Raw genomic sequence first — 13,923 nt, forward strand, 5'->3', positions numbered from 1 at the left:
AAAGCTAGGGTCCAAGAAGAGAGTGTGGATAGTTTTGGCATCAAAAGAGGTGAAGTCTTATGAAGCCATAACATTTGAGAAGTTGTGCAAAAGTGTAGCTCATTGCTTTGCCATTGTGGTAGCCGAAGAGGATCTAGTTTGCAAGATGGAAAAGAGTGAAGAAGAAGGCAACAAATATGAATTGATGAGGCTGCTTGTGGAGGAGAGAGTGGTCATGGAGGACCATAGAGGAGTCCTAGAGGTGCCCACTACATTGCCACCTTCTAGGCTCTTTGACCATTATATTGTGCTAGTGGATGAGAAGAAACCAGTGAATGTTATTCCCTACTGTTATGCTCATTTCCAAAAGGGAGAAATTGAAAGGCAAGTTGATGAGATGTTGAAGAAAGGTTTGATAAGGGCGAGCACTAGCTCATTCTCTTCACCAGTGTTGCTTGTGAGAAAGAAGGATGGGTCATGGAGATTTTGGACGAATTATAGGGCCTTGAATGAGGCCATGGTCAAGGATAGATTTCCTATCCCCACTTTTGATGAAATGCTTGATGAGTTGCATGGGGCAAGGGTCTTTTCCAAGCTTGATTTGAGGGGCCGAGTATCATTAAATTAGAATGAGGGAAGAAGATGTTCACAAGACAGCATTTAGGACTCATTTCGGGCACTTTAAGTACCTAGTCATGCCATTTGGGTTGTGCAATGCCTCTTCCACTTTTCAAGCCACTATGAATTCTATTTTCAAGCTACTTTTGAGAAGATTTGTGTTAGTTTTCTTTGATGACATATTGGTTTACTCCAACACCATTGAAGAACATAAAGAACATTTGAGGGTTGTGATGAGAATTTTGGAGGAACACCACTTGTTCATAAAGGCTTCCAAATGTGCCTTTATGGAGGAAGAGCTTGAGTATCTTGGTCACTTTATCTCAGGAGAGGGGGTAAAGGTGGATTAAATGAAGATTGAGGCCATAGTGGATTGGCCATTGCCCAAGGATGTTTTGGCCTTGAGGGATTTTTTGGGGCTAACCGGCAACTATTGGCAGTTTGTGAGGAACTTTGGGCTTATTGCTAAGCCACTTATCTCCTTGTTGAAGAAAGATAATTTTGAGTGGACAAAAGAGGCAAGAGAAGCATTTGATGAGTTGAAGAGGACCATGACCATGACTCCCGTGTTAGCATTGCCTAACTTTGAGAAGCCATTTGAAGCGTACACGGATGCAACTGTGAGGGAATAGGGGCTGTTTTGGTGCAAGAAAAGAGACCTTTGGCCTTTATTTTGCAAGGCACTTGGGCCAATGAATGTGATACCCCGTATTTACGTGTATTTTAATTAAGTAAATTATTTATTAATTAATATTTGGGTTTTCTTGTTTTAAAATTTTAAATGATTTAAGTGGTATTATTTTAAGATTTTTAACTGTGAAATTTAATTTAATGAGATTTCTTGTCATTTATTATTGTCCATTAGTTAAGTTGCTATTTATTTTAAAATTTTTAATTGTTAGATTTTATTATTTTATTTTTATTTAGCCACTCCGTTTAAATTATTTTATTTTACTCATCGTTTTGAAATTATTTTCATTGGATTAGTTTTGTGATCTAAGTTTTGAGGATTGGACCTCATTTCTTTCCCTCTCTTTTTCCTTTTTCTATTTTTCCTTTTTCACTCTTTCCTTTTTCTTTCCTTCTCTTCTCTTTTCCTCTTATTTCTTTCCTCTGCTTCTCTTTATCTCCCACGCGACCTAGCTCTCTCCTCTCCCCTGTCTGTTTTGTTTGATCTCCTCCCAGCACCGCTGCACTGTGGCGTGAGCGACACCACCCAGCCCATCTTCTTCCTCTCCAGCCGGTGAACATCTCCACCCATTTTTAGCCCATCCCATGCCGCGGCCTCTTTCAAGTGCCGCCGTCGCGCCACCATTTGCCACCACCTCTTAACCACTTAACCATCGGCTTTCTAGCAACCCAAACCATCATTCCCAGGCTTTGATCAACCACCGATAAAGCCTAGCCACCTCACTTTCCGATTTGGCCTTTTTTGCTTTTGACCGCCCTCTACTCCGCCACCCATGGCCAACCACCACTACCTTTAGCTTCACCAACACCCCTAAGCCCTACCCTAGCCTTCCCTAAATTTCGTTTGTCTCTGTTCAAATTTAGATATTTTGAGACCCATGGTCATAGTGCATTTTGCACTGTGACGTTGCTTTGCTGCCGCCTCTTGCACCTTATTGATCATTCGAAAAATATATTATGGCGCTATAAGTATTTTTCAAAGAACCTTTTGAGATTTAAATATATTTTTGCATTAACAAATATCTTGTGTACTCGTTGGTTGTGCCAGACTGAGTCCGAGGAGTCGGGGGTTGAATGGATTGTGATCGAAATTGTTTGTGTGATTGTTGATGATGGGACTTATTGGTTGTTGGATTTTTATCGTCTCTTGTACATTGCATAATTGCACGCATGTTCATGTTTGTAAAGGAAAACTAAGTTTTCATGTGAGAAATGATTTTTGGGTATGTTTGAAATGAATGGAACAAACGGTTTGAAAGAGAGGAAAAGAGACTATAAGGATGGTGGTAGAGTCCCACTTGTGATTCCTACCTACTATGCATGCGGTCATGTAGTCACATGCGTGGTGGTTACCTGCGGTGTGGCGAAGGAGCCAGGTTGTGCGGATGGTCCCTAGGGGAGACCATGGTGCACGCTTAATTAAATGGTGATTTTATAAATGGGCAATTTTCTGGGAAATTGGCGGGAAATATTTAATGGAAATATTTTAGGCCAAAATGGGATTTTGGCATGCCTGAAAAATTATGCAATTATTTTGGGAAATGATTTTTGGGTCGCATGCATATGGCATCATGTTCATGCATTTTGTTATTGCATAAATATGTTTTTATCTCGTGGTTTGTTTAGATTATTACTTAAATTCGGTACCGTAGTTTTTGATGCAGATGATGTAGAGTTTAAGCCTGAGGATGTAGCTCTACCGGAGGAGTGATCGAGGATCACTTTCTCATGAGTTGGGATTTATGTCCCACTTTTGGTGATTATATTTTGTTTTATTTGTGTTTTCATCAAATAACTTTAATATCTTTTAAAATGTTTTTATTTTAAATCTGTATTTAAACAAATTTTGGTATTTAGTTGATCGACTTAAGTTATCCGCTGCGTCTTTTGTTTTACATGTATTGTATGTGCACATACTTATCACTTGTCGTTGGGGTGCGTTACATGTGTTGTCATTATTCCGATGCCTCGATTCTCGTGTTTCCGTATGTAGGAGTTGGGGGTGTCACAGAAACCACCAAGAGTCCTATAAGGTAATTCCTACATTTTAGGAATCCTTGACTCTTCTCCAATCCAATCCCTTGATTTAAGGAATTCCCATTTAATCTCCAATTTCTTAAATATCTCCAGTCCTAAAATCTCTCAAGTCAACCAAGACCTTCTCCACTTACCAAAATTGAAACCCTATCGTACCTTAATAGCTGAAACCCCATCTTACCTTATCATTCATGCTCCAATATTGCATTACATCAAGCACGGACCATAATTAATTAATTCTTATCATACGTACGCGCATAATCATGCTTTGATCATGCTCAGACGTGTGCATGGTGCGCATGACGTGTATGACACATCAGTTTTGAGATATATATATATATATATATCTCTTGTAATTCGAAATGATTTTTTGTAAATTAATTAAAGGTATTTTCTCACTGGAAGAGTACTGAGAGTACTTTAGTAATGAAATTAAGAATCGTTTCTTCTCCGAAAACAAGCTTCGTACGTACACCTTAGAGACAATACACATTGAGTTTAGTAATACATGATGATGATCAATGAATGGGTCCAACAATAGAGAATTTAGTCAATCTAATAAATATTGGGACTAAAACTATCATGGAGAATAGTTTTCTTGTGTTCAAATCAATGGTATTGTGTTGCATATTCTACATTAAATGACGGCCTTTTAAATTAATGAACTAATTCATGTGCAATATATTTTTAGCTCTACTATATATTTATAAGTTCGGTGCTTAATTACACTGCTTACATTTACATCAAGTTGGTACCCATTAATTACCAAGGACATGAAACAAAAAGTAAATAAAACAAAATAAAAACTCAATGGACTGAAACGTTTTTATTCTAGCTAACGTGGTCAATTTCCATATTAGTAGTATATATATTATATGTCATTAAACATATTTGCATATTGATATTTCTATATTTCATAGTGTGAATCAACAATATATGCAACCACAATGCATGCATGCATAATGAGGCTGATTGATCTAGATGCCATGAGAGAAAGGGTCTAGATGCCATGAGAGACAGGGAGAGAAAAGAGAGACGGTGCCTGAGGGTCAGTGAGGAAGGAAAGCCAGATGTTTCTAGGCTTCTGTTTGCTTTCATGCTGCTCTAAATCACACCCTAATTTATCGTCTTCATTATTAATTAAAATCAGAATCACTATAAGAAAAATAAATTTTTATAACAAATTTATTGCAATGAAAAGACTATTCGCAACCAAAATCTTTTCATTGCAATAAATTGGTTACAAAAATTCTTTTTTCTTAAATTGGTTATGAATAGTCTTTTCGTTGCAATAAATTTATTACAAAAACCCGTTTTTCTTGTAGTGACTCTTAGGAATAAAGTAGGGTTGTCCATTTTAAAATTCCAAAACTTTCAAAAACTTAAAAACTAATATATATCTAATATATATTATAATCATGAAAAAAACATGAGAACATTGATCATCATCTCGTACAATTGGTCACAAGATTAACCTTATTGACGATGATAATAGTAACATGACACGATTCTATAATAATAATAATATTACAAACAACGTATGTACACAGCATGATAGCCAGCTAGCCATTGGCCTTATTGTTCATAATTATGCAAGCAGCTTATAATATGTTACATATATTAACAGAAGCAGTAGTCGTAGTATCTGAAGTAGTAGTAGTAGTAGTGGTGGTAGTAGTAGTACTAGTAGTGGTAGGATCATTACTAATATCCCCTTCTCCAGAAGGCTTTGCCATGTTACGCTCGGATTATTCATCGCATTATCCAGTGCATTGGAAGCTACGAAAAGAAAGAGAAATTATGTTCATTAGAATATAGAAAATAAAATTTTCAGAAAAGAGAGCTAGCTAGGATATATGGTGATTCTTGTTTTCCCAGCGTTTGGCTTTGGTTAATTAAATTTATTAACAAACGTTATTGTCACAAACGACCTAACAGGCCGTACGTAAGTAGGCGTTTATAAGTAATGAAGATATGCAGGACTAAGTTAGAATATAGAGATGATCACTCATCATGTATCAGGAAGTTGGAAACCTGCCAGTTTATTAATTTTGATGATTTGTTTAATGGGGCTTGCAAAATTCTATCGAGTTTCAATATTCGCTACACAGCCACTTTTAAACTTTCTAATTTCGTCTCGGGAGTATTCTTCCTCGTAGAGGCTCTTCCCCTGCCTGGTGCAGGTTCTTTCGGGGTACGATGGAGGAGAAGTTGGAGGTTCTCTATCAACGTGCGCCTGAAGTTGACAGAATGCGAACAAGAGGAAGTTATAGTGGAGCCACAGAATCTGGAAGATGCTACCAACCGGGGTGGGAAGTGTCGTCTGATGGTTCAACTTTTGACGTCCAGGCACTATAACAAAGAAGCATTCAAACAGGCGATGAAGAAAATATGGAAATCTGCGAAGGGTACTCGGTTTAGAGATTTGAATGCAACCCTGATGCTAGTTGAATTTCAGGAGTTACGGGATTATCAGGACATAATTGTCATTTTATGTATAAGGGCATAATATTCTACCCTTGCCGTATAGCATTTTTGTTCCTTTTATTTCAGCTTGTATAAATTAGCCACTGTAAATGGACTTTATTCTTTAATTCATTTTTGCACGAATTCTTTCTTCAGAAGCCTCTTCTCCTTTCGTCTTCTTTGCTCTGCTAGAGTTTCTGTTTTCTAAGTGTTTTTAAGAATAGAGTTGGGCGTGATGGCCCATGGTCTTTTGATAAACAACTGGTATTGATTAAGGAGGTTGAGGGCAATCAATCAATTCATCCTATACAACTTACAGAGGCACTCCTCTGGGTCCGATTGCACGATCTTCCTATTAGTGCAAGAAATATATATGTGGGTAATCTCATTGGGAGTAAGGTCGGAATAGTGGAGGAAGTTGATCTGGAGGAAGTGGAGATGGCATGGGGGCAATTCATGAGGGTCCGCATCAAAATTGATGTCACTAAACCATTACTGAGGGGACGGTTATTATGGTTGTTAGTGTAAGTTATTGGTAACAAGAAAGAAACAGAGAGCAGTAATGGAGGTGCTGGAAAACGATTCTGTATATTGCACTGTACATCCAAAAGGAAAGAAGGCCGTAGCCTATATACACGTTGGGGCTGTAACAAACTAACAGAAAAAGAAAGCAATATTCCATATTTACAGCTGTATAAATGAAAGAGTGCAAAACGACAATGTGAGGTAAAAACAATAATATAGACGACTTGCAGCTCTTTACCCTTTATCATCTAACACCCCCCCGCAAGATGGAGAATAGAGATTAACTATTCCCATCTTGGATAGATGTGAGTTCATGAGGTAGGAGGGCAAAGCTTTGGTAAGCAAATCAGCCAATTGTGTCTGAGAGGTTACATGCGCAGTGGTGATGCTTCCATCTTGAATTTTGTCACGAATTAAGTGGCAATCAAGCTCGATATGTTTTGTTCTCTCGTGAAAAACCGGATTGGCAGCAATATGTAACGCAGCTTGGTTGTCACAAAAGAGGAATGCAGGCTGTGGATGATGGAGACCAAGATCTTGTAATAAATAGCGAAGCCAAGTCAACTCCGAACAAGTGGTGGCCATTGATCTGTACTCAGACTCAGCTGAAGACCGAGAGACTACATGCTGTTTCTTGGACTTCCAAGAGATTAGTGAATGGCCTAGTAATATGCAATAGCCTGTGGTGGATCTGCGGGAGTCAGGACAAGAGGCCCAATCACTATCACAGTATGCCCTTAGCTGAATTTGAGATAAGGAAGAGAGGAGAATTCCTTGTCCAGGGGAGTTTTTAATAAACCTCAAAAGTTTGTACACAGCAGCCAAATGAGTGGATTTAGGCTGGTCCATGAACTGACTTAACAATTGGACAGCAAAACTGATATCTGGCCGAGTTATTGTAAGGTATAATAACCGGCCAATAAGTCTCCTATAAAGGCTAGGATCAAAAATGGGGGTTCCATCCTCTTTGCTAAGCTTGAAGTTTTGTTCCAAGGGAAGTTTTAAAGGTTTGCAACCCAACATACCAGAATCTGAGAGTATGTCTAAGGCATACTTCCTTTGACATAAGTGGATGCCCTTGGACGATCTTGCAATCTCTAAACCCAAAAAATACCTTAAGCAGCCCAAATCCCGTATCTTGAACTGATTATTGAGAAAAGTTCTAAGAGATGAGATTGAACTATTTGAGTTGCTAGCAACGAGGATATCATCAACATAAACTAAGATGGCAATATAGGAATCTCCTTCTTGTTTGGTAAACAAACTATAATCAGATTTTGATTGAATAAACCCAAAACCAAGAAGAGAGGATGTCAACTTAGAATTCCATTGGCGTGAAGCTTGCTTAAGGCCATAAAGGCTCTTAAGAAGCTTGCAAACTTGGTGAGGTTCACCCTTGGTGTATCCTGGTGGTTTTTTCATGTAAATTTCCTCAGTTAAATCACCATTCAAGAAAGCGTTGTTTACATCGAAATGATGTAAAAACCAGCCTTTGATAGCTGCCACACTAAGTAAAAATCTGACAGTGACCATTTTAGCTACAGGTGAGAAGGTATCAACATAATCTACCCCTTCAACTTGAGTGTACCCTTTAGCTACTAACCTAGCTTTCAATCTTTCCAAAGTGCCATCAGAATTGAATTTAACCTTGTAAACATACTTACAGTCGATTGCTCTTTTTCCTGCTGGTAGATCAGTAAGTAGCCAAGTGTGATTGTTTTCCAAAGCTGCAATTTCAGCTTCCATAGCTCTACACCAAGCAGGATCCTTAATGGCCTGTTTGTAAGAGTGAGGCTCGGTATGCAGGGAAATGGAGGTGGTAAAGGCTTGAAAAATAGGTGTAAATCGATGAGAAGATAAACAATGAGATAAAGGAAAAGGCTTACCATTTTGAACAGGAGCCTTCTTGGAATTTGATTGCTCATAAGGGTGCTGCATGACATGGTGACAGTGGTAATCCCTAAGATATTGGGGGGCTGTTCTAATGCGAGAGGATCTTCTAAGGGTAGGTTGTGGGGCAGTGGTAGGATTTATGGAAGAAATAGAGGTGGGTGGTGAGCTGGATTGTGTAGGAGAAGGTGCAGGGGCAGAGTTGTGTGGCGGGTTGGGTTGTGTAAGTGTATGGGTAGGTGCAAGTGTGTGTGTAGGTGACTGGGACTCGGTAGTAGGAAGGGGATGAGAAGAGTTGGAAGTGTTGTGATGGTGTTGAGGCAAAAGAGAAGAGGGTGATAGTGTATGGGAGGGAGGGTCAAGTGGTGATGTTGAAGGTGGATTAAGGGGAAAAATAGGTGATGAGAATGCTGGAGAGGGAGAGAAGTTAGAGTTAATGGTATGAAATGGAAACACAAATTCATGAAAAGTAGTATTTCTGGAAATGAAAATGGTGTTGTTTTGAATATCCAAAAGTTTATAGCCTTTTACTCCAAAGGGATAGCCAATAAAAACACAAGCACGGCCTCGAGGCTGAAATTTGGTTCTGCCTTGTGAAAGAGTGGCAGCAAAACATAAAGACCCGAAAATTCTCATATGAGCATAGGTTGGTTTTTTGTTAAAAAGGAGCTCATATGGTGTCATGTTGTTTAAAAGGGGTGAAGGAAGTCTGTTGATGATGTAGGTTGCTGTAAGGACAGCATGATTCCAATATTTATGGGGCAAACTAGATTGAATCATGAGGGCTCTAGTGACATTTAACAAGTGTTGGTGTTTCCTCTCAACAATGCCATTTTGTTGAGGGGTTTCCACACAACTTCTTTGATGAATGATGCCCTTATTATGAAAAAAATCTTTCATTTGAAATTCAACACCATTGTCACTTCTTAAAATTTTAAGTTTCATGTTAAATTGTGTTTCAATTAAATGATAGAAGGATTCAATGCATCTGCGTGTTTCAGCCTTGGTTTTGAGTAAATAAACCCATGTAGAACGAGAAAAATCATCTACAATAGTTAAGAAATATTTGGAACCATCATGTGCAATAGTTGGGGAAGGTCCCCAAATATCACAATGGATGGTTTCAAATATCCTAGAGGAAGAATGTTCACTCTTAGGAAAAGGTAATTTATTGAATTTGGCCAAAGGACACAAGGTGCAAGGCATTTCATTAATAAGAGAGCTATGAGAGGTTACATGGAAATCATTGAGTAATTGAAATCTATTTTTGGATAAGTGACCTAGGCGACAATGCCATAGGTTGTATGGTGTAGTATTCTGTGCAGTAGAAACAAAGTGTGTGAGATTCGTGGGTGGTTTGTGTTTAGAAATGGAGAAATAGTTGGTAAGGGCAGCGGGGGGTACGTCTGAACTGTGGAAATGGTAGAGTCCATGCAGCAGGTCACCCCTCCCAATCGTTGTCCAAGAATGTAGGTCCTGAATAAAACAGTGAGAAGAAAAAAATAGAAAACAACAGTTGTTAGATCTGGTCAATTTTGGCACAGAAATTAAATTGAAGTTGAAAGAAGGGACACAAAGGACTTCTCTGAGAATAACAGTGTTGGTTAAATGAACGGTACCAACATGGGTCATGGATGCTGAGCTTCCATTGGGAAGTTTAACAGAGTATGCAACTGTGGAACTAATGGATGAGAGGAGGGAGGTGCTACAGACCATATGGTCTGTAGCACCAGTGTCAATTATCCAAGTGTTGTTGGGTGAAGTTAAAGGAACGTGTGTGTGTGTTGAAAAACAATTAAGTATACCAGCCATGTTGGAGGGGGAGGCTTGATTATTTGAAGAACTGGAGTGCAGAACATTAGCCGAGATATGATCCTGCGATTGGAGTAGAGCTAGCAGCTGCTGATATTGGAACTTTGTCAAGCCCACCTTGTCCTCACCAACACCATCAGATTCAGCAGCAATAGAAATATTAGCATGAGAACTAGGTGGCTGTTTGGTATGGAATTTGTGACCCGGGGGGTACCCATTAAGTTTGTAACACCTTTCAACAGTGTGACCAGTCATATTACAATGAGTACAAAGGGGAGGGTCGGCATTACCAAGTTTGAAACAGTTATCAACAGTGTGACCTGAGATTTTGCAGTGAGTGCAAAATGGGCGATCCTTTTTGAGGTTGGGTTGATTTTTGGGAGATGGTTTGGAGGGATTATAAGGTTTCTTGACAGCAAGAGCTAGTGTTTCAGAGGGTTGTGGGGGAGAGGTGATTTGGTGGTGGCGCTCTTGTTGCTGTACAAGAGAAAAAATTTTAGAAACAGGGGGAAGGGGGTCTAGAAGCATGATCTGGTCACGAATGGGTGAGTAAGAGTCATTCAACCCCATTAAAAATTGAAGAACACAATCCCGTTGGGATCTATCCAAAAAAGCCTTCATGGCACCACAAGTACAAGTTGGAAGAGGTTCGTAAATTGCCATTTCATCCCAAAGAGTCTTTAAATTTCCATAATAGATGCTTACCGAGTCATGGTCTTGGGAAAGGGAAGCCAAAGCTTTCTTCAATTGGAAGATTCGGGGCCCATTCTGGTGAGACAGCCGCTCATGGAGATCAAGCCAAATTTCGTATGCATCATCCACAAAGGCAACGCTGGATTTGAGAGAGGGAGTGATGGAATTTTGGATCCATGACACTACCATATCATTGCAACGGTTCCAAAGATCAAGTAAAAGGGTATCGGTAGGGGTGGGTTTTGTGAGGGTGCCGTCGATGAAACCGAGCTTATTTTTAGCTCGTAAAGCACGCTTCATCGCACGGGACCAAGTTGTGTAGTTTTCAGTGGTGAGTAGATCGGCGACGAGAGTGATTGAAGGACTGTCACCGTGGTCTAAACGGTAAGGGTTTGTGGGATCAGCAAGATTGAGATAGCGGGATAGAGGGTTATGAAGGTCTGAATGAGTGGGTGAATTGGGTGGGGTATGTGAGTCTAGGTTCTCCATCTGTGCTCTCACTGGCTCTTGGATACCATGTAAGTTATTGGTAACAAGAAAGAAACAGAGAGCAGTAATGGAGGTGCTGGAAAACGATTCTGTATATTGCACTGTACATCCAAAAGGAAAGAAGGCCGTAGCCTATATACACGTTGGGGCTGTAACAAACTAACAGAAAAAGAAAGCAATATTCCATATTTACAGCTGTATAAATGAAAGAGTGTAAAACGACAATGTGAGGTAAAAACAATAATATAGACGACTTGCAGCTCTTTACCCTTTATCATCTAACAGTTAGTAAGGCTGAAGTTGAGGTTTCAGATCCTGAAGACATTGAATTACTTGCTGTGTTTCGAGGCCTGTAACTATGTATCCCTATGGGTATTAAAAAGGTGCTGATTGAGAGTGACTGTTTGTTGATGGTCAAGGATCTTCAATCTTCAACCGAATCTTCCTCAAGGCTGGGGGTTTTACTGCATGAAACCAAGAATTTGCTGTCTGGTTTTGATGAGTTTCGGATTCAACATGTAAGTAGAGAGGGTAATGACGCTGCTCATGGCTTAGCCCGACATGCTTGGGTTTTTGAGACTATTGAGATGTGGTATAATGGTTTTCCAGAATTTATTTCTCAAGCAATTTGGCTTGATAATGGTTTGTAAACAGTGATTATTATAATTCATGTCAGTTTTCTTATAAAAATAAAAAATAAAAAAATAAATCACATTTAGCCGGAATAGTTTATAAGTTTTACTTTATTGAAATCACTACGTAAAGCTAGCAGTACTCGTAAAAATATTATTGAATCCATGATGCTAATTACCTGCATTTGAGAGAATCCAATTGTCGTCATCGGCGGCCAGATGCCATGCAAAGTAACCGCCCAAGTTATTTCCCCTAAACGCCTCCTTAACCTTAGTAGCGATGCTATGCTCATCCTCAAAACCAATCCAACTAGCCTCGTGATGCCAGTAGGAGGCACCATACTCGTCATGATCATTCACAAGACGGCCTGCATTCCTGTTGATATGTTTTTCCTGGATAATTCTGAACTCCAAGCGGGCTGCTGCGGCTGCATTTGCTGGATCAGCTGCTGCAAAGAATCCATGATCATCGTGGTTTACCAGAGTCCATTGATAGCCATAAAATGGAAGGCCAAGGACCAACTTCTGGGCGTCAATTTTTACAGGATTAGGACCAATTCCATTAATCCAGTTACGAATGCCATCACTTCCGCACCTGTTTGGCTCTTTAGGATTACGCCAGGCATGAACCGGTCCAGTCTCCCGCGGGGAGTTGGAGGGACTCGGAGTATAGAAGTCAATGGCCAGTACGTTGATCCAGTCCAAATTTTTATTAATAGCCGGAATGGGATAATTGAAAGTAATGTTACCGTCTTTACCAGGAATGCCCGGGTGATGAAACACCGCCGCAGTAAGAAGCAACTTATTAGCTGGCTTCTTTGTCTTCGTGAAGTCCAAGTCCAGGGCAGATCGCCATTCATTGAGGAGCGAGGCAAGCTGTTCCTCCTGGTCGGCTTTGGAGGGGTACAGCCAGCAGAGGTCCAGGCCATCGTAATTGTACTCCCTGGCTAGTTGTATGGACCTGTTAATGAATGCGTCACGCAGTTTATCATCTCTAGCCACAGAAGCAATGGCTGTAGATATGTTGGGGCCTTCACCACCGATGGATAAAAGAGTTTTCACCGAAGGGTTTCGTACTCGAACGGTTTTGGTGAAGTCTCGTAATAGTTCCGAGTATGGTTCAGGGATTATGAGCCGGCCATCATCGTCGACCTCGGCAAAGCAAGCATAAAGATGTGTGAAGAGTTCGGAAGGTATTTCTGCTACTTTCCGGTTCAAGTCATGCCCGAAAAACCAATATCCGGCTTTCACAACGACCGGACTAGCACTGGAAGCCATTCAATCGAGGAAAGGCGAAGCAGGTGGTGTAGTTACTATATATTTTTTTGTGTCTGGGGGTACGAGTAGTGGTAGTTGCTAGCCATGCATGCGTGCGTATTTATAGCCTTTTCAAACCTAAAGGCATGCATATATAAGATCAAAATTATTTATATGATGGTACAATTCTAAGTTGTTGAATAGCATGATCCATGCATGGACCGTCGACCTCCAAGATTTACCTACCTAACCTAACGTAAGAGAGTTAACATTAATTACTTGATCATCATGATCCCTTTCTTTTTCTATAGAAATTTAGTGTAAACAATCGGAAGAAACAGAGTTCGATCAATGGGAAACAAAATTAAAGAGTTGTGGACTGGAACATATAAAAACCCACGATTTCTTGGCAATTAAATCGTGATAAGATTATATTTCTAACTTGTTGAATTGTGAATTTGTTTTAAAGAATTATTTGTAAACAAACTAATTAAACGTGTAAGAAACAACCTAGATTTGAAAAAATACATGCACATTGATCATTTTAATTAGATAAGATCCATTGACAATATCCACCCTAATTAAGGTGCAGGCTAGGGATACTGCATGATGAGTATTAAATATTCACAATTCTAAAATTGTGAATTAAGGTTAATTAAGGTACAAGTCTAAGTTGTTGAATTGTGAATATTTATAATCATGCTCATCATGCAGTATCCCTCTAGCCGGCCTACACCTTAATTAGCGGGTGGATATTGTAGATGGATCTTATCTAATTAAAATGATCAATGTGCATGTATTTTTTCAAAGGTAGTTTGCTTTCAAAGAATAAAAA

General features: G+C 39.5%; 2 protein-coding genes across 2 annotated transcripts; one reads left to right on the plus strand and one right to left on the minus strand.

Moving 5' to 3' along the window:
* The first annotated feature begins 947 nt into the window (after nucleotides 1-947).
* Nucleotides 948-2,998, plus strand: LOC122296852 (uncharacterized mitochondrial protein AtMg00860-like). Its single transcript, XM_043106650.1, has 3 exons — nucleotides 948-1,217; nucleotides 2,336-2,436; nucleotides 2,914-2,998. Exons 1-3 carry the CDS (start codon nucleotides 948-950, stop codon nucleotides 2,996-2,998), a joined length of 456 nt encoding a protein of 151 aa, XP_042962584.1.
* A 1,855-nt stretch (nucleotides 2,999-4,853) lies between these two features.
* On the minus strand, nucleotides 4,854-13,186 carry LOC122295632 (class V chitinase-like). Its single transcript, XM_043104710.1, has 2 exons — nucleotides 12,011-13,186; nucleotides 4,854-5,103 (listed from the first exon to the last, which is right to left on the minus strand). Exons 1-2 carry the CDS (start codon nucleotides 13,107-13,109, stop codon nucleotides 4,913-4,915), a joined length of 1,290 nt encoding a protein of 429 aa, XP_042960644.1. The 5' UTR covers nucleotides 13,110-13,186; the 3' UTR covers nucleotides 4,854-4,912.
* Between the last annotated feature and the right edge of the window lie 737 nt (nucleotides 13,187-13,923).

This window comes from Carya illinoinensis, chromosome 15, assembly GCF_018687715.1.
Source record: "Carya illinoinensis cultivar Pawnee chromosome 15, C.illinoinensisPawnee_v1, whole genome shotgun sequence".
Classification (NCBI taxonomy): Eukaryota; Viridiplantae; Streptophyta; class Magnoliopsida; order Fagales; family Juglandaceae; genus Carya; species Carya illinoinensis.

Bases quoted from the DNA above. Each gene is read 5' to 3' on its own strand.
- LOC122296852 (XM_043106650.1), top strand. From the start codon at position 948: ATGAAGATTGAGGCCATAGTGGATTGGCCATTGCCCAAGGATGTTTTG. The intron at 1,218-2,335 runs GTGAGGGAATAG...TGGTTGTGCCAG, and splicing joins AAGCGTACACGGATGCAACT to ACTGAGTCCGAGGAGTCGGG. The intron at 2,437-2,913 runs GTACATTGCATA...TGGTTTGTTTAG, and splicing joins TTGGATTTTTATCGTCTCTT to ATTATTACTTAAATTCGGTA.
- LOC122295632 (XM_043104710.1), bottom strand. From the start codon at position 13,109: ATGGCTTCCAGTGCTAGTCCGGTCGTTGTGAAAGCCGGATATTGGTTT. The intron at 5,104-12,010 runs GTAATTAGCATC...TTCTTTTCGTAG, and splicing joins TTGGATTCTCTCAAATGCAG to CTTCCAATGCACTGGATAAT.